This window comes from Hemibagrus wyckioides, linkage group LG19 (genome assembly GCF_019097595.1).
Source record: "Hemibagrus wyckioides isolate EC202008001 linkage group LG19, SWU_Hwy_1.0, whole genome shotgun sequence".
NCBI lineage: Eukaryota > Metazoa > Chordata > Actinopteri > Siluriformes > Bagridae > Hemibagrus > Hemibagrus wyckioides.
The window spans coordinates 19884545-19907500 of NC_080728.1; the positions used below are offsets into that span (position 1 = coordinate 19884545).

General features: G+C 41.7%; 1 protein-coding gene across 2 annotated transcripts in view; it reads right to left on the reverse strand.

The window, feature by feature from the left end:
- The window catches only part of LOC131370416 (thyrotropin-releasing hormone-degrading ectoenzyme-like), a 71957-nt gene that overhangs the window by 36709 nt on the left and 12292 nt on the right, over positions 1-22956 (reverse strand). For both annotated transcript variants that reach the window (XM_058417744.1, XM_058417743.1), the window contains exons 5-6: positions 14030-14184; positions 1117-1230 (exon numbers count right to left, since the gene is read on the reverse strand). In XM_058417744.1, coding sequence (XP_058273727.1) covers positions 1117-1230; positions 14030-14184 — 269 coding nt within the window. The remainder of the gene's footprint in view (positions 1-1116; positions 1231-14029; positions 14185-22956) is intronic.

The window sequence follows — 22956 nt, forward strand, 5'->3', positions numbered from 1 at the left end:
CTCTAACAACGCTCACTCACACAACACTCACACTCACACAACTCTAACAACACTCACTCACACAACACTCACACTCACACAACTCTAACAACACTCACTCACACAACACTCACACAACACTCACACAACACTAACACAACACTCACACAACACACACTCACACAACACTCGCACAACACTCACACTCACACAACACTCACTCACACAACACTCACACAACACTCACACTTACACAACACTCACACAATACTCACACTCACACAAGACTCACACAACACTAACACAACACTCACACAACACTCACACAACACTGACACAACACTCACACACAACACTCACACAACTCTCACAACACTCACTCACACAACACTCACACAACACTCACACAACACTCACACATCACTCGCACAACACTCACACTTACACAACACTCACTTACACAACACTCACACAACTCTCACAACACTCACTCACACAACACTCACACAACTCTCACAACACTCATACTCGCACAACACTCACACAACACGCACACAACACTCACACTTGCACAACACTCACAGAACACGCACACAACACTCACACAACACTCACACAACTCTCACAACACTCACACTTGCACAACACTCACAGAACACGCACACAACACTCACACTCACACAACACTCACACAACTCTCACAACACTCACACTTGCACAACACTCACAGAACACGCACACAACACTCACACTCACACAACACTCACACAACTCTCACAACACTCACTCACACAACACTCACACAACACTCACACAACACGCACACAACTCTCACAACACACACAACACTCACACTCGCACAACAATCACACAACTCTCACAACACTCACTCACACAACACTCACACTAAACTCACACTCACACAACACTCGCACAACACTCACACTCACAATTTTTAGAGTGTTGAATGTAAAACTCTTTATATATTTATTATTATATATTTATAAATGTGTTATTACTATATATTTGTATATTAAATGAGCTCTGCTGCACAGCTGTGTGGAACAGTGGAAGTGGTGATGTTTAGTTCAGTGTAAAATGTTGGTGATGGAAAAGAAATGAAAGGACGTCACTCACCATCTTCCATTTGGGAAAGAGGAAGTCGCTCCCCACGAACTCCAAGTAATGAGCAAATCCCTCTTTAATCCACACGTCATCCCACCACACGGGAGTGACCAGGTCTCCTAGCCACTACACACACACACACACACACACACACACACATACACACACACACTCAATACATGTCCATGCTTGATATCTATATGAAACTGACGCCGATCTTTTCTGTCATGAAACTCTAAAACGTTTAATAAAGCTTCAGATTTTACATTAGTTCTAATATTCCACGTCCATATAACCCTAAAATATTCTGCATACTGAATCTTACAAGGATATGAGTGTGTGTCTTGTGTTTTTTTTTTTAAATTGATGGTTTTTGTATTTGTAATAAAATTTCCACAGCTTTAGAGTTTGATCTGAAATCTTTTGGACATTTATGATCATTAACATGAAACAACATCACCTGAAATCAGCTTCAGGAGAAAAGCAGCTTCACCAGATGGAGGGTTTTTTTTTAGCGATGATTAATAACCAGACAATAACCTACACCTACACACACACACACACACACACACACACAGCTAGCTAATTTCTCCATTTTATGCTACTTCCCATACAGGCACTCGGCCAAACAGAGTGTAAATGGATTTGGAAAGAGAAAGAGAGAGAGAGAGAGAGAGAGACAGAGAGAGAGACAGAGAGAGAGAGAGAGAGAGAGAGAGAGAGAGAGAGTGGTCACTCTGTGGTGGATTTCCTCCATCTGGACATTACATTGAGTCTAAATGATGCTTTATATTATGTATCACTTTATCATGTGCCAGTAATAATGGTGAAAAAGCGAGAGCTGATTAGCAGTGAGAGATTGTCTCAGGATCTGGTTCAGGGTTCGGTGTGACAGAGAGGCAGACGGCGGCTTCGCTAAAACACCTCGTTAGGAGAAACGCGGCTGACGCCTGATGGTTTGATGAGATCCGATGGTGTGGATGTTGTCATAAAAACACACACCTCGCTGCATGCAGGTGGATTTCTGACAAGTTGCTCTTCTGCTTGTCGGCAGCTTGGTTTTGCTTCCTTGAATACAGAGTAGAAAACTCAGAGGAACTTCAAGAAAACGAGCAATTATACTTTAAATCACAGCGTGTCAGGTTAAACAGGAGAGAAGAGGTTTGGAGCAGATGCAGCGTCTGAGGAAGAAGGGGAAGAAAAAACTCACAAACAGACCAGAGTTACTCTGTAGAGCTCAGTATCAGACTGTATCAGACTGTTCCTCTGCATCAGACTGAATCAGACTGTATCACTGTATCAGACTGCATCAGACTGTTCATCTGCATCAGACTGAATCAGACTGTATCAGTGTATCAGACTGCATCAGACTGTTCATCTGCATCAGACTATATCACTATGTCAGACTGTTCATCTGCATCAGAATATATCACTATGTCAGACTGTTCATCTGCATCAGACTATATCACTATGTCAGACTGTTCATCTGCATCAGAATATATCACTATGTCAGACTGTTCATCTGCATCCGACTGAATCAGACTATATCACTGTATCAGACTGCATCAGACTGATTCAGACTATATCACTGTATCAGACTGCATCAGACTAGTCATCTGCACCAGACTGAATCAGACTGTATCAGACTGTTCATCTGCATCAGACTATATCACTGTATCGGACTGTTCATCTGCATCAGACTGAATCAGACTATATCACTGTATCAGACTGCATCAGACTGTTCATCTGCATCAGACTATATCACTGTATCAGACTGTATCACTGTATCAGACTATATCACTGTATCAGACTGTATCACTGAATCAGACTGGATCAGACTGTATAACTGTATCACTGTATCACTGTAACAGACTGTATCACTGTATCAGACTGTATCAGACTGTATCACTGTATCAGACTGTATCAAACTGTATCACTGTATAACTGTATCACTGTATCAGACTGTATCACTGTATCACTGTATCAGACTGTATCACTGTATCAGACTGTATCAAACTGTATCACTGTATAACTGTATCAGACTGTATCACTTTATATGACTGTATTATTGTATCAGACTGTATCACTGTATCAGACTGTATCAGACTGTGTTCCTGTATCAGACTGTATCAGACTGTATCACTGTATCAGACTGTATCAAACTGTATCACTGTATCAGACTGTATCAGACTGTATCACTGTATCAGACTGTATCAGACTGTATCACTGTATCAGACTGTATCAGACTGTATCACTGTATCAGACTGTATCAAACTGTATCACTGTATAACTGTATCAGACTATATCACTGTATCAGACTGTATCACTGTATCAGACTGTATCACTGTATCAGACTGTATCAGACTGTATCACTTTATCTGACTGTATCACTGTATCAGACTGTATCACTGTATCACTGTATCAGACTGTATCACTTTATCTGACTGTATTACTGTATCAGACTGTATCACTGTATCAGACTGTATCACTGTATCACTGGATCAGACTGTATCACTTTATCTGACTGTATTACTGTATCAGACTGTATCAGACTGTATCACTGTATCAGACTGTATCACTTTATCTGACTGAATTGCTGTATCAGACTGTATCACTGTATCAGACTGTATAACTGTATCAGACTATATCACTGTATCAGACTGTATCACTGTATCAGACTGTATCAGACTGTATCACTGTATCACTGTATCAGACTGTATCACTGTATCAGACTGTATCACTGTATCAGACTATATCACTGTATCAGACTGTATCACTGTATCAGACTGTATCAGACTGTATCACTGTATCACTGTATCAGACTGTATCACTTTATCTGACTGTATTACTGTATCAGACTGTATCACTGTATCAGACTGTATCACTGTATCACTGTATCAGACTGTATCACTTTATCTGACTGTATTACTATATCAGACTGTATCACTGTATCAGACTGTATCACTGTATCAGACTGTATCAGACTGTATCACTGTAACAGACTGTATCACTGTATCAGACTGTATCAGACTGTATCACTGTATCAGACTGTATCACTGTATCAGACTGTATCAGACTGTATCACTGTATCAGACTGTATCAGACTGTATCACTGTATCACTGTATCAGACTGTATCAGACTGTATCACTGTATTAGACTGTATCACTGTATCAGACTGTATCAGACAGTATCACTGCATCACTGTATCAGACTGTATCACTGTATCACTGTATCAGACTGTATCAGACTGTATCACTGTATTAGACTGTATCACTGTATCAGACTGTATCAGACAGTATCACTGCATCACTGTATCAGACTGTATCACTTTATCTGACTGTATTACTGTATCAGACTGAATCACTGTATCAGACTGTATCACTGTATCACTTTATCTGACTGTATTACTGTATCAGACTGTATCACTGTATCACTGTATCAGACTGTATCACTGTATCAGACTGTATAACTGTATCAGACTGTATCAGACTGTATCACTGTATCAGACTGTATCAGCTTGAATCACTGTATCACTGTATCAGACTGTATCAGACTGTATCACTGTATCAGATTGTATCACTGTGTCAAACTGTATCAGACTGTATCACTGTATCAGACAGTATCAGACTGTATCACTGTAACAGACTGTATCACTGTATCAGACTGTATCACTGTATCACTGTATAACTGTATCAGACTGTATCACTGTATCACTGTATCAGACTGTATCACTGTATCACTGTATCAGACTGTATCATTGTATCAGACTGTATCACTGTATCAGACTGTATCACTGTATCACTGTATCAGACTGTATCACTGTATCAGACTGTATCACTGTATCACTGTATCAGACTGTATCACTGTATCAGACTGTATCACTGTATCATACTGTATCAGACTGTATCAGACTGTATCACTGTATCAGACTGTATCACTGTATCAGATTGTATCACTGTGTCAAACTGTATCAGACTGTATCACTGTATCAGACTGTATCAGACTGTATCACTGTAACAGACTGTATCACTGTATCAGACTGTATCAGACTGTATCACTGTATCAGACTGTATCAGACTGTATCACTGTAACAGACTGTATCACTGTATCAGACTGTATCAGACTGTATCACTGTATCAGACTGTATCATTGTATCAGACTGTATCACTGTATCACTGTATCAGACTGTATCACTGTATCAGACTGTATCACTGTATCACTGTATCAGACTGTATCACTGTATCAGACTGTATCACTGTATCACTGTATCATACTGTATCAGACTGTATCAGACTGTATCACTGTATCAGACTGTATCACTGTATCAGATTGTATCACTGTGTCAAACTGTATCAGACTGTATCACTGTATCAGACTGTATCAGACTGTATCACTGTAACAGACTGTATCACTGTATCAGACTGTATCAGACTGTATCACTGTATCAGACTGTATCACTGTATCAGACTGTATCAGACTGTATCACTGTATCAGACTGTATCAGACTGTATCACTGTATCAGACTGTATCACTGTATCACTGTATAACTGTATCAGACTGTATCACTGTATCACTGTATCAGACTGTATCACTGTATCACTGTATCAGACTGTATCATTGTATCAGACTGTATCACTGTATCAGACTGTATCATTGTATCAGACTGTATCACTGTATCACTGTATCAGACTGTATCACTGTATCAGACTGTATCACTGTATCACTGTATCAGACTGTATCACTGTATCAGACTGTATCAGACTGTATCAGACTGTATCACTGTATCAGACTGTATCACTGTATCAGATTGTATCACTGTGTCAAACTGTATCAGACTGTATCACTGTATCAGACTGTATCAGACTGTATCACTGTAACAGACTGTATCACTGTATCAGACTGTATCAGACTGTATCACTGTATCAGACTGTATCATTGTATCAGACTGTATCACTGTATCACTGTATCAGACTGTATCACTGTATCACTGTATCAGACTGTATCACTGTATCAGACTGTATCACTGTATAACTGTATCATACTGTATCAGACTGTATCACTGTATCAGACTGTATCACTGTATCAGATTGTATCACTGTGTCAAACTGTATCAGACTGTATCACTGTATCAGACTGTATCAGACTGTATCAGACTGTATCACTGTATCAGACTGTATCAGACTGTATCACTGTATCAGACTGTATCACTGTATCAGACTGTATCAGACTGTATCACTGTATCAGACTGTATCAGACTGTATCACTGTATCAGACTGTATCACTGTATCAGACTGTATCAGACTGTATCACTGTATCAGACTGTATCAGACTGTATCACTGTATCACTGTATCAGACTGTATCAGACTATATCACTGTATCAGACTGTATCAGACTGTATCAGACTGTATCACTGTATTAGGCTGTATCACTGTATCAGACTGTATCAGACTGTATCACTGTATCACTGTATCAGACTGTATCACTGTATCAGACTGTATCAGACTGTATCACTGTATCACTGTATAACTGTATCACTGTATCACTGTATCAGACTGTATCAGACTATATCACTGTATCAGACTGTATCAGACTGTATCACTGTATCAGACTGTATCAGACTGTATCACTGTATCACTGTATAACTGTATCACTGTATCACTGTATCACACTGTATCAGACTATATCACTGTATCAGACTGTATCACTGTATCAGACTGAATCACTGTATCAGATTGTATCAGACTATATCACTGTATCAGACTGTATCAGACTGTATCACTGTATCAGACTGAATCACTGATTCAGATTGTATCAGACTATATCACTGAATCAGACTGTATCAGACTGTATCAGACTGTATCACTGTATCAGACTGTATCAGACTGTATCAGACTGTATCACTGTATCACTGTATCAGACTGTATCAGACTGTATCACTGTATCACTGTATCAGACTGTATCAGACTGTATCACTGTATCACTGTATCAGATTGTATCAGACTGTATCAGACTGAATCACTGTATAACTGTATCACTGTATCAGACTGTATCACTGCATCAGACTGTATCAGACTGTGTCAGACTGAATCACTGTATAACTGTATCACTGTATCAGACTGTATCACTGCATCAGACTGTATCACTGTATCACTGTATCACTGTATCAGACTGTATCACTGTATCACTGTATCACTGTATCAGACTGTATCAGACTGAATCACTGTATCACTGTATCACTGTATAACTGTATCAGACTGTATCAGACTGTATCACTGTATCAGACTGTATCACTGTATCACTGTATCAGACTGTATCACTGTATCACTGTATCAGACTGTATCACTGTATCAGACTGTATCACTGTATCACTGTATCACTGTATCAGACTGTATCACTGTATCACTGCATCAGACTGTATCACTGTATCACTGTATCAGACTGTATCACTGTATCACTGTATCAGACTGTATCAGATTGTATCACTGTGTCAGACTGTATCAGACTGTATCAGACTGTATCACTGTATCAGACTGTATCACTCTATCAGACTGTATCACTGAATCACTGTATCAGACTGTATCAGACTGTATCAGACTGTATCACTGTATCAGACTGTATCACTGTATCACTGTATCAGACTGTATCACTGTAACAGACTGTATCACTGTATCAGACTGTATCAGACTGTATCACTGTATCAGACTGTATCACTGTATCAGACTGTATCAGACTGTATCACTGTATCAGACTCTATCAGACTGTATCAGACTCTATCAGACTGTATCACTGTATCAGACTGTATCAGACTGTATCAGACTGTATCAGACTGTATCACTGTATCAGACTGTATCAGACTGTATCAGACTGTATCACTGTTTCAGACTGTATCACTGTATCAGACTGTATCACTGTATCACTGTATCAGACTGTATCAGACTGTATCCCTGTTTCAGACTGTATCACTGTATCACTGTATCAGACTGTATCAGACTGTATCACTATATCACTGTATCAGACTGTATCAGACTGTATCACTGTATCAGACTGTATCACTGTATCACTGTGTCAGACTGTATCAGACTGTATCACTATATCACTGTATCAGACTGTATCAGACTGTATCACTGTATCAGACTCTATCACTGTATCACTGTGTCAGACTGTATCAGACTGTATCACTGTATCAGACTGTATCAGACTGTATCAGACTATATTACTGTATCACTGTATCAGACTGTATCAGACTGTATCACTGTATCACTGTATCAGACTGTATCAGACTGTATCACTGTATCAGACTGTATCAGACTGTATCAGACTGTATCAGACTGTATCACTATATCACTGTATCAGACTGTATCAGACTGTATCAGACTGTATCACTGTATCAGACTGTATCACTGTATCACTGTGTCAGACTGTATCAGACTGTATCACTGTATCAGACTGTATCAGACTGTATCAGACTGTATTACTGTATCACTGTATCAGACTGTATCACTGTATCACTGTATCAGACTGTATCACTGTATCAGACTGTATCAGACTGTATCAGACTGTATCACTATATCACTGTATCACTGTATCAGACTGTATCCCTGTATCACTGTATCAGACTGTATCAGACTGTATCAGACTGTATCACTGTATTACTGTATCACTGTATCAGACTGTATCACTGTATCACTGTATCAGACTGTATCACTGTATCAGACTGTATCAGACTGTATCACTGTATCAGACTGTATCAGACTGTATCACTGTATCAGACTGTATCAGACTGTATCAGACTGTATCACTGTATCACTGTATCAGACTGTATCACTGTATCACTGTATCAGACTGTATCACTGTATCAGACTGTATCAGACTGTATCACTGTATCACTGTATTACTGTATCACTGTATCAGACTGTATCACTGTATCACTGTATCACTGTATCAGACTGTATCACTGTATCAGACTGTATCAGACTGTATCACTGTATCTCTGTATCAGACTGTATCACTGTATCACTGTATTACTGTATCACTGTATCAGACTGTATCACTGTATCACTGTATCAGACTGTATCACTGTATCAGACTGTATCAGACTGTATCACTGTATCTCTGTATCAGACTGTATCACTGTATCACTATATCACTGTATCACTGTATCAGACTGTATCAGACTGTATCCCTGTATCACTGTATCAGACTGTATCACTGTTTCAGACTGTATCACTGTATCAGACTGTATCAGACTGTATCACTGTATCAGACTGTATCAGACTGTATCACTGTTTCAGACTGTATCACTGTATCAGACTGTATCAGACTGTATCACTATATCACTGTATCAGACTGTATCAGACTGTATCACTGTATCACTGTATCAGACTGTATCAGACTGTATCACTGTATCAGACTGTATCAGACTGTATCACTGTATCAGACTGTATCACTGTATCAGACTGTATCAGACTATATCACTGTATTACTGTATCACTGTATCAGACTGTATCAGACTATATCACTGTATTACTGTATCACTGTATTACTGTATCACTGTATCAGACTGTATCACTGTATCACTGTATCAGACTGTATCAGACTGTATCACTGTGTCAGACTGTATCAGACTGTATCACTGTATCACTGTATCAGACTGTATCAGACTGTATCACTATATCACTGTATCACTGTATCACTATCAGACTGTATCAGACTGTATCCCTGTATCACTGTATCAGACTGTATCAGACTGTATCACTGTATCACTGTATCAGACTGTATCACTGTATCACTGTATCAGACTGTATCAGACTGTATCACTGTATCACTGTATCAGACTGTATCAGACTGTATCACTGTATCACTGTATCAGACTGTATCAGACTGTATCACTGTGTCAGACTGTATCACTGTATCACTGTATCAGACTGTATCAGACTGTATCACTATATCACTGTATCACTGTATCACTATCAGACTGTATCAGACTGTATCCCTGTATCACTGTATCAGACTGTATCAGACTGTATCACTGTATCAGACTGTATCACTGTATCACTGTATCACTGTATCAGACTGTATCAGACTGTATCACTGTATCACTGTATCAGACTGTATCAGACTGTATCACTGTATCACTGTATCACTATCAGACTGTATCAGACTGTATCCCTGTATCACTGTATCAGACTGTATCAGACTGTATCACTGTATCAGACTGTATCAGACTGTATCACTGTATCACTGTATCAGACTGTATCACTGTATCACTGTATCAGACTGTATCAGACTGTATCACTGTATCAGACTGTATCACTATATCACTGTATCACTGTATCAGACTGTATCAGACTGTATCACTGTATCAGACTGTATCACTGTATCAGACTGTATCAGACTGTATCACTGTATCAGACTGTATCAGACTGTATCACTGTATCAGACTGTATCAGACTGTATCACTGTATCAGACATGTCAGTATCACACTGTGAAACATTATTAACAATAATAAAGCAATTCCAATCTCAGGCTCTGCTCTCAATAGCAGATTTAAATTACTGCCTAAACATCTGAATTTAGGATAAATAAACTTTGGCAAGTTCTCTCTCAGTGTGTGTGTGTATGTGAGCATACATGTGTGTGTGTGTGTGTGTGAGTGTTTTGAGTAAATTGAGCAGCAATCTGCTGAGTTATTACACCACGATGTGAGGCTTATTGGGAGCAGCGGCTGGACCTCGCCTCCTCTGGCTGATGGGTAAAACTCCACTCACCGTTTGGTCCAAATAGTAATCAATTCAGCTGTGATGTAGTATAAAGGAGATTGATGGCCTTTCAGAGCTCAGCCTTGTCTGTGAATTTTTAGAACGAGGACAGAGGGTTTAATGTCCAGCGCTCAACCTCATCTGAGTTATTAAAACGAGGACAGAGTGTTTAACGTCCAGCTTTCAACTTCGTCTGAGTTATTAGAACGAGGACAGAGGGTTTAACGTCCAGCGTTCAGCCTTGTCTGTGAGTTATTAGAACGAGGACAGAGTGTTTAACGTCCAGCACAAAGTAACACTGCATGAGGAACCATTAATATTTATTTTAATCTGTCACCGGGAATAACATTTTTATACAAAGAGAAATATATTACACTAGACCGCTCTCTCTCTCTCTCTCTCTCTCTCTCTCTCTCTCTCTGTTTCTCTCTTACACTCTCCGCTGTTCTTAATAGTTGAGGAAATCAATATGTCAACATGGTGGAGGGCCTGTTCTCTAATTCCCTCTTTGGGTGCCAAGAAGAAGATGAATGGATTCTTAAAGTCTCTCTCTCTCACTGAGAGGGAAATAATTATGACCCTGAAAAGTGTGTGGGTGTGTGGGTTTTGCTAATCAGTAAAGTGCTAGAGCTCTTTCCATCTAATACATCCTTATTAACAGCCTGTTCACCCTCACCTATCCCCACTGTTCACCATCACTTATGCCAACTGTTCACCCTCACCTATCCCCACTGTTCACCATCACTTATCCCGACTGTTCACCATCACTTATCCCACTGTTCACCTTCACTTATGTCGACTGTTCACCCTCACCTATCCCCACTGTTCACCATCATTTATCCTGACTGTTCACCCTCACCTATCACCACTGTTCACCATCATTTATCCCGACTGTTCACCCTCACCTATCACCACTGTTTACCTTCACTTACCCTGACTGTTCACCCTCACCTATCCCCACTGTTCACTTTTATTTATCCTGACTGTTCACCCTCACCTATCCCCACTGTTCACCATCACTTATCCCGACTGTTCACCCTCGCCTATCCCCACTGTTCACCATCACTTATCCCGACTGTTCACCCTCACCTATCCCCACTGCTCACCATCACTTATGCCGACTGTTCACCCTCACCTATCCCCACTGTTCACCTTCACTTATGCCGACTGTTCACCCTCACCTATCCCCACTGTTCACCATCACTTATCCCGACTGTTCACCCTCACCTATCCCCACTGTTCACCATCACTTATCCCGACTGTTCACCCTCACCTATCCCCACTGTTCACCTTCACTTATGCCGACTGTTCACCCTCACCTATCCCCACTGTTCACCATCACTTATGCCGACTGTTCACCCTCACCTATCTCCACTGTTCACCATCACTTATGCCGACTGTTCACCCTCACCTATCCCCACTGTTCACCTTCACTTATGCCGACTGTTCACCCTCACCTATCCCCACTGTTCACCATCACTTATCCCGACTGTTCACCCTCACCTATCCCCACTGTTCACCATCACTTATCCCGACTGTTCACCCTCACCTATCTCCACTGTTCACCATCACTTATGCCGACTGTTCACCCTCACCTATCCCCACTGTTCACCTTCACTTATGCCGACTGTTCACCCTCACCTATCCCCACTGTTCACCATCACTTATCCCACTGTTCACCTTCACTTATGCTGACTGTTCACCCTCACCTATTCCCACTGTTCACCTTCACTTATCCCGACTGTTCACCTTCATTTATGCCCACTGTTCACCTTCACTTATGCTGACTGTTCACCCTCACCTATCCCCACTGTTCACCATCATTTATCCCGACTGTTCACCCTCACCTATCACCACTGTTCACCATCATTTATCCCGACTGTTCACCCTGACCTATCACCACTGTTTACCTTCACTTACCCTGACTGTTCACCCTCACCTATCCCCACTGTTCACCTTTACTTATCCTGACTGTTCACCCTCACCTATCCCCACTGTTCACCATAATTTGTCTGACTGTTCACCCTCACCTATCCCCACTGTTCACCTTCACTTATGCCGACTGTTCACCTTCATTTATCCCCACTGTTCACCTTCACTTATCCTGACTGATCACCCTCACCTATCCCCACTGTTCACCATCATTTATGCCGACTGTTCACCCTCACCTATCACCACTGTTTACCTTCACTTACCCCGACTGTTCACCCTCACCTATCCCCACTGTTCACCTTTACTTATCCTGACTGTTCACCCTCACCTATCCCCACTGTTCACCATAATTTGTCTGACTGTTCACCCTCACCTATCCCCACTGTTCACCTTCACTTATCCCGACTGTTCACCTTCATTTATCCACACTGTTCACCTTCACTTATCCTGACTGATCACCCGCACCTATCCCCACTGTTCACCTTCACTTATCCCGACTGTTCGCCCTCACCTATCACCACTGTTTACCTTCACTTATCCCCGCTATTCACCCTCACCTATCCCCACTGTTCACCGTCACTTATCCTGACTGTTCACCCTCACCTATCCCCACTGTTCACCTTCACTTATCCCAACTGTTCACCTTCATTTATCCCCACTGTTCACCTTCACTTATCCCGACTGTTTACCCTCACCCATCCCCACTGTTCACCCTCACTTATCCCCACTGTTCAACTGTTCACCATTACTCATCACCATTGCCCACCCTTACCTATCTGCATTGTTCACCCTCACTTATCCCTGTTGATCACTCTCCCTTTTCCACACTGTTCACCCTCACCTAACTGCATTGTTCACCCTCATCTATCCCCACTGTTCACCCTCACTTATCCCCACTTTTCCACTATCATTTCACACTGATCACCTCCCTTATCCCAGTTGCCCACTTTCAATTATTCCTACTGTTTATCTAGATTTCTTCCTGTTGTTCACACTCACAGGCATCACTGCTGTTCCCCCTGAAATGTCCCCACTGTTCACCTGCACTTATCACTGCACTTTAAACACTTTACATTTTACTAACGCAACACAGCAAAAATACATCAAAACTTTCAAACTGAAGTGTGTGTGTGTGTGTGTGCGTGTGTGTGTGTGTGTGTGCGCGTGTGTGTGTGTGTGTGTGTGTGTGTGCGTGTGTGTGTGCGTGTGTGTGCGTGTGTGTGTTTATCTACCTGATGACAGATCTCATGCACCACCACCATGGTGAGATCCATCTGGTAGGAGAAAGATGAGACTTCAGGATCCAGCAGGATTTTCTGCTCCACAAACACACTCAGACCCCAGTTCTCCATCGCTGCATAGGGGTGTTTCGGTACAGCCAGGAGATCTGTACACACACACACACACACACACTTCAGTTCGAAAGTTTTGATGTTCTTTTGCTGTGTTGCATTAGTTAATTTTTGTAAAGTGTTTACACACACAGAGCAAGATCAGAATTCATAAAACACAAACCACAAACCAAAAACACCAAGTGTATGTGAAGTGTGTGTTATCTGCAGTGTGTGTGTGTGTGTGTGTGTGTGTGAAGTGTGTGTTATCTGCAGTGTGTGTGTGTGTGTGTGTGTGTGTGTGAAGTGTGTGTTATCTGCAGTGTGTGGGTGTGTGAGGAGGTGAGGTGCAGTGTGTGTGTGTGTGTGTGTGTGTGTGAGGAGGTGAGGTGCAATGTGTGTGTGAGTTCAGCTCAATGGCCTCTGCAGGACCTATGAACTGAGTCAGGGGTAAATCAGGATTAATAGCCACCTGTGTGTGTTTCTGCCCACCAGTAAAGGTTACATCCATTCATGATACAGAGGACACACACACACACACACCTTGCATGATAATGAGCGCAGCACTAATTAATCCTGTAGCAATGACTTTTCCTTCTGTAACTCCGCAAACTACACAGAGGAATTATGGGTAAAAATGTCCAGACTAAACCTCCAGATAAACCATGTAACCTTCCACCTGCTGGAATCATCGGAATCTTCATGAACGTGAGAGGAAGAGTTCAGACTTTTTTAGTCCTGAAGAGGATTTAGGCTTCAGCTGAACTTTTGGGGTTGTGTAAATATTCATCATAACCTTAATGAAGAAGAAAAGAACCCTCAGTGAAGAACATTTTCATCCCATGGAGATTCGTCTAAACATGATGAGTAACTGTCGCTTCACTAAGACAAACAAAATAGTCTTTAAAATCTTAAAACCTATTAATGCTGTGTGGATAAACATCCGTCTGAATCCGGCTTTACATCAAACACTCAATTCCCTCTTCATACCCAACAACATCCCACAAATAATTCAGCTTCCTTTAGATGTTGGCCGACTCAAAGCCGGGGTTACTCTGGGGTTTAGTCTGATCATTAACGAGGCTGTTTAATTAGACGATCTAATTAAATGTAAATTAAAAATGATCATCTAATTACACACACGCACATACAGGGCTCACAGTTAGCCGAGCAAACATTTTCATTTATTAAATCAGCGACAGTTCTATTTTCATTTCCGTTTTGTCATTTGAATACGGTTACTCAAGCAGCCAATCAGAGTCCCGAATGCTTCATTAAACATGCAGGAGGTTAAAAGTGTATGTGTGTGTATGTATGTGTGTGTGTGTGTTTTTTTTCTGGTAAAAGTGTGTATATATGGATTTTAATGACTGCCTTAAGACGACATATATATCCGGTTTATGAGGATTTTATGGCCAGGACATTCACCGTGAAACGCCATCGTGTCCATTTAGAGAGAGGAGAGCCGAGAGGGGAGAAGGGTGCTAGAGATTTACACAGGATTCATTCTCAGAGACGGATAGCAAGAGAGAGATTGAAGATACTGAGGATAATCTCCTGGCCCAGCCAGTGGCCTTGTTCACGCCTTCTGCACACTTCATCACCTTCAAATCAAGAGCCCTTGAGGACAAATGACCCCTACACCATTAGGTGCTGACTCACAGGCTGGGAGACTTGGAGGTCACACAGGATCAGGGCTTCTCTTAACGAGGACATTTACAGGAAGTGATGCGGCGTGTGGACGTAGCTGCTGAAATGGATGATTAAAAGCTGAAGCCTAAAGCTATCCTCAGTCCTGAGGTAAAAGAGCTGTGTGTGTGTGTGTGTGTGTGTGTGAGACGTGGTTCAGCTCAGACATGTGGTGTAATTATAAAGAGCCTCTAGGTCGTGTCCTCGTCCTGATCCTTCACTGCTGTGAAACACAAACACACATCACTGTGACGTCTCAGGAGGACAAAAACTGTCCAGAAAAACAAGAGACATTTAGTGTAACAGAGCCGTGACGAGACACACACAGTGGGACAGGAGGTCTATCATGGTAGTCTGTCACTCAGAACGCTCCAGTGTGTGTGTGTGTGTGTGTGTGTGTGTGTGTGTGTGTGTGTGTGTGTGAGGCTGAAAGAAGCTGGGTGTGTTAAGGTGCACTGAGTGAAGGCACAGGTCAGGAGAAACTATTTTTATCCAGTTTGTTTTGCACCACCTCGTTATAGGTTTGTCCTCAGTTCCCAGAGTTCCCAAAGTTCCCAGAGTTCCTGACTCATCAGACGACGCTGCAAGGTGATTGGCTGAGAGCTAACAACCAGCGTGTTCCTCTCAGGCCCTTTGGGACGAGGCGATGTGAACAGAAATAACCTGCAGTGTGACACAAGCCTCCAGTCCTCCATTCTCATTCTGTCTCTCTTTTAGTCTGTGTCTCCTCTTTCATCTATATTCCTCCACTCTCTCTCTCTCTCTCTCTCTCTCTCACCCTCAGTCCACCTCTCCCTTTTCATCTACACTCCACTATTCTCACTTTGTCTCTCTCTCAGTATGTCTCCTCTTTCATCTCCATTTCTCCATTCTCTCTCTCTCTCTCTCTCTCCCTCTCTCTCTCTCAGTCCATCTCTCACTTTTCATCTACATTCCTCCACCCCCCCCCACCCCAGTCCATCTCCCCTCTATTTCTGTACTTTGAGTACAGAAATAGTAAAGGAGATTTTAGAGATTTTTATTTTCCCATAAAAAAAATTTACTTTTGGTATTTTGACTCTCGTCTCTCTGATATTTCACTCTGGCAGACAGGAAGTGAGCCCTGAGTGAGTCTTAAACACACCCCACACTTTCGTCTCTCTGACAGTGCTGTCCTCTCGCTGTCATCACTCACCCAGACAAATTTCAGCTTCATCTTCATTCCAAAGCCGCTGTTCAGCAGAAACCTGAATGTGAACAGTGTGTTTCCTCACACCAGGACACATTTCACTGTGTGTGTGTGTGTGTGTGTGTGTGGGTGGGTGTGTGTGTGTGGGTGTGTGTGTAAAAGAAACATATGAAGGAAAAGACATGGAGGAGCAAGAACTGTGACATGTCACTGAGTAACACACACACAAGTGTGAGACAAACAAACACAGTGTTGATTAAGGGCACATACCTGACATTACCTCTGTAACTGTGTGTGTGTGTGTGTGTGTGTCTGTGTGTGTGTGTGTGTGTGTGTGTGTCTCTGTGTGTCTGTGTGTGTGTGTGTGTGTGTGTGTGTGAAGTGATTTAGAGCCTCAGCGAAGTGGTAACCTTCATCACACACATGACGGCCGTGCAACACTTTCACACTGCATCTCATCTCTCTCTCTTCTAGTTTCTACAAAACCCTTCAGATTTATGAGTCTCGTTACCATGGCGATGGGCTGATATGAAAATGTCCTCCGTACATCCAACCTTGAAGAGCGGAATGAGTTCAATAAAAGATTCTCATCATCTTCAGTACGTTTTTTTTTTATTATTAGAGCCCGGTCCCGCTGCTCGGCCACAGAAAGACCGGATGATAGAAATCAGACCATCACAATAAGTCACAGCTACAGAGGCAGGAGGGAAGCTGACAGGAAGTGGAATATTAGCAAAGACGTGTCACTGGATCTTCTTTAGTGAGGACTGATGGGAATTTTCTACACGACCTTTTAAAGCCGAGATGTAAATGATGTCGCAGAGGGACAGAGTGACATTTTATAATGTCATTATATAATAAATAATAATGCTGAATAACTGGACATATTCTATTACAGATCCTTTCAGAGGTCAAACACCCTGTGACTGAGAGACAAGCAAAGCACTTCAGTATTAAACACCAACATTATACATCACACACTAAAATTCACCATCACACACACAAATATTCACCATCAAACACCAACATTATACATCACACACTAAAATTCACCATCACACACAAATATTCACCATCAAACACACAAAAATTCACCATCACACACACACTAAAATTCACCATCACACAAACAAATATTCACCATCAAACACCAACATTATACATCACACTAAAATATTCACCATCAAACACACACATATTCACCATCACACACACACTAAAATTCACCATCACACAAACAAATATTCACCATCACACACCAACATTATACATCACACTAAAATATTCACCATCAAACACCAACATTATACATCACACTAAAATATTCACCATCAAACACACACATATTCACCATCACACACACACTAAAATTCACCATCACACAAACAAATATTCACCATCACACACCAACATTATACATCACACTAAAATATTCACCATCAAACACCAACATTATACATCACACTAAAATATTCACCATCAAACACACACATATTCACCATCACACACACACTAAAATTCACCATCACACAAACAAATATTCACCATCACACACCAACATTATACATCACACTAAAATATTCACCATCAAACACACACATATTCACCATCACACACACACTAAAATTCACCATCACACAAACAAATATTCACCATCAAACACCAACATTATACATCACACACTAAAATTCACCATCACACACACAAATATTCACCATCAAACACCAACATTATACATCACACACTAAAATTCACCATCACACACACAAATATTCACCATCACACACACAAATATTCACTATCACACACACACTAAAATTCACCATCACACAAACAAATATTCACCATCAAACACCAACATTATACATCACACAAATATTCACCATCACACACACCAATATTCACCATCACACACACCAACATTCACCATCAAACACCAACATTCACCATCACACACACCAACCTTCAACATCACACACCAACATTCACCATCACACACACACCAACATTCACCATCACACACACACCAACATTCACCATCACACACTAAAATTCACCATCACACACACACCAACATTCACCATCACACACCAACATTCACCATCAGACACACCAACATACACCATCAGACACACCAACACACACCAACATTCACCATCAGACACACCAACATTCACCATCAGACACACCAACATACACCAACATTCACCATCACACACACCAACATTCACCATCAGACACACCAACATACACCAACATACACAAACATTCACCATCACACACACCAACAGTCACCAACATTCACCATCACACACACCAACATTCACCATCACACACACCAACATTCACCATCACACACCAACATTCACCATCACATACACACCAACATTCACCATCATACACCAACATTCACCATCACACACACACCAACATTCACCATCACACACACCAACATTCACCATCACACACCAACATTCACCATCACACACACCAACATTCACCATCACACACCAACATTCACCATCACATACACACCAACATTCACCATCATACACCAGCATTCACCATCACACACACACACCAACATTCACCAGCACATTCACAAACATTCACCATCACACACCAAAATTCACCATCACACACACACCAACATTCACCATCACACACACACTAACATTCACCATCACACACATCAACATTCACCATCACACACACACCAACATTCACCATCACACACTAAAATTCACCATCACACACACACCAACATTCACCATCACACACCAACATTCACCATCAGACACACCAACATACACCATCAGACACACCAACATACACCAACATTCACCATCATACACACCAACATTCACCATCAGACACACCAACATACACGAACATTCACCAACATACACAAACATTCACCATCACACACACCAACAGTCACCAACATTCACCATCACACACACCAACATTCACCATCACACACCAACATTCACCATCACATACACACCAACATTCACCATCATACACCAACATTCACCATCACACACACACCAACATTCACCATCACACACACCAACATTCACCATCACACACCAACATTCACCATCACATACACACCAACATTCACCATCATACACCAACATTCACCATCACACACACACATCAACATTCACCATCACACACACACCAACATTCACCATCACACACCAACATTCACCATCACATACACACCAACATTCACCATCATACACCAACATTCACCATCACACACACACCAACATTCACCATCACACACACCAACATTCACCATCACACACACCAACATTCACCATCACACACCAACATTCACCATCACATACACACCAACATTCACCATCATACACCAGCATTCACCATCACACACACACACCAACATTCACCAGCACATTCACAAACATTCACCATCACACACCAAAATTCACCATCACACACACACCAACATTCACCATCACACACACACTAACATTCACCATCACACACATCAACATTCACCATCACACACACACCAACATTCACCATCACACACTAAAATTCACCATCACACACACACCAACATTCACCATCACACACCAACATTCACCATCAGACACACCAACATTCACCATCAGACACACCAACATACACCAACATTCACCATCATACACACCAACATTCACCATCAGACACACCAACATACACGAACATTCACCAACATACACAAACATTCACCATCACACACACCAACAGTCACCAACATTCACCATCACACACACCAACATTCACCATCACACACCAACATTCACCATCACATACACACCAACATTCACCATCATACACCAACATTCACCATCACACACACACCAACATTCACCATCACACACACCAACATTCACCATCACACACCAACATTCACCATCACATACACACCAACATTCACCATCATACACCAACATTCACCATCACACACACACATCAACATTCACCATCACACACACACCAACATTCACCATCACACACCAACATTCACCATCACATACACCAACAGTCACCAACATTCACCATCATACACCAACATTCACCATCACACACACACCAACATTCACCATCACACACACCAACATTCACCATCACACACCAACATTCACCATCACATACACACCAACATTCACCATCATACACCAACATTCACCATCACACACACACATCAACATTCACCATCACACACACACCAACATTCACCATCACACACCAACATTCACCATCACACACACCAACAGTCACCAACATTCACCATCACACACACCAACATTCACCATCACACACCAACATTCACCATCACATACACACCAACATTCACCATCATACACCAACATTCACCATCACACACACACCAACATTCACCATCACACACACCAACATTCACCATCACACACCAACATTCACCATCACATACACACCAACATTCACCATCATACACCAACATTCACCATCACACACACACATCAACATTCACCATCACACACACACCAACATTCACCAGCACATTCACAAACATTCACAATCACACACCAAAATTCACCATCTCACACACACCAACATTCACCATCACACACACCAACATTCACCATCACACACACACCAACATTCACCATCACACACACACACCAACATTCACCATCACTCACACACACCAACATTCACCATCACACACACACACACCAACATTCACCATCACGCACACACCAACATTCACCATCACGCACACACCAACATTCACCATCACACACACACACAGACCAACATTCACCATCACGCACACACCAACATTCACCATCACACACACACACACACCAACATTCACCATCACACACACCAACATTCACCATCACGCACACACACCAACATTCACCATCAAACACCAACATTCACCATCACACACACCAACATTCACCATCACACACCAACATTCACCATCACACACCAACAGTCACCATCATACACCAACATTCACCATCACACACACACCAACATTCACCATCACACACACCAACTTTCACCATCACACACACCAACATTCACCATCACACACACACCAACATTCACCATCATACACCAACATTCACCATCACACACCCACCAACATTCACCATCACACACACACTAACATTCACCATCACACACACACCAACATTCACCATCACACACACACTAACACTCACCATCACACACACCAACATTCACCATCACACACACACTAACATTCACCATCACACACACACACCAACATTCACCATCACACACACACTAACACTCACCATCACACACACCAACATTCACCATCACACAGACATCAGCATTCAACATCACACACACACACCAACATTCACCATCACACACATCAACATTCACCATCACTCACACACACCAACATTCACCATCACACACACCAACATTCACCATCACACACACACCAACATTCACCATCACACACATCAACATTCACCATCATGCACACCAACATTCACCATCACACACACACCAACATTCACCATCACACACTTATTAATTTATTATTATTAAAGGTGAGGAAGAATATGGATGTATTGATTTGAATAATTTAGTGGAGGCTGGTGTTTGTTTTTCGGCTCATCTGGAGATTATTTCATTCTCAGTACTGAAGTCAGCTGAAGCTTTTCTATTTCGCATCATTACCTTTCAGAGTGACAATTTCTTTACTGTGATCCAGTTAAGATGCCAATTAAAGGCTTAATTAGCTTTCAGACAGCTAATTGGTTTGACATTTCACACAGACAGTGAGCGAGGCATTGGCGCTCTCAGAGGACATGAGCTGAAGTGTTCGAATCAGACGTCAAGTTAGTGTCAGTGTGACAGAAGAGACGGAGAAGAGACTCCTGAACATCACACACAGCTCACACTCTCTACTCACTCCATC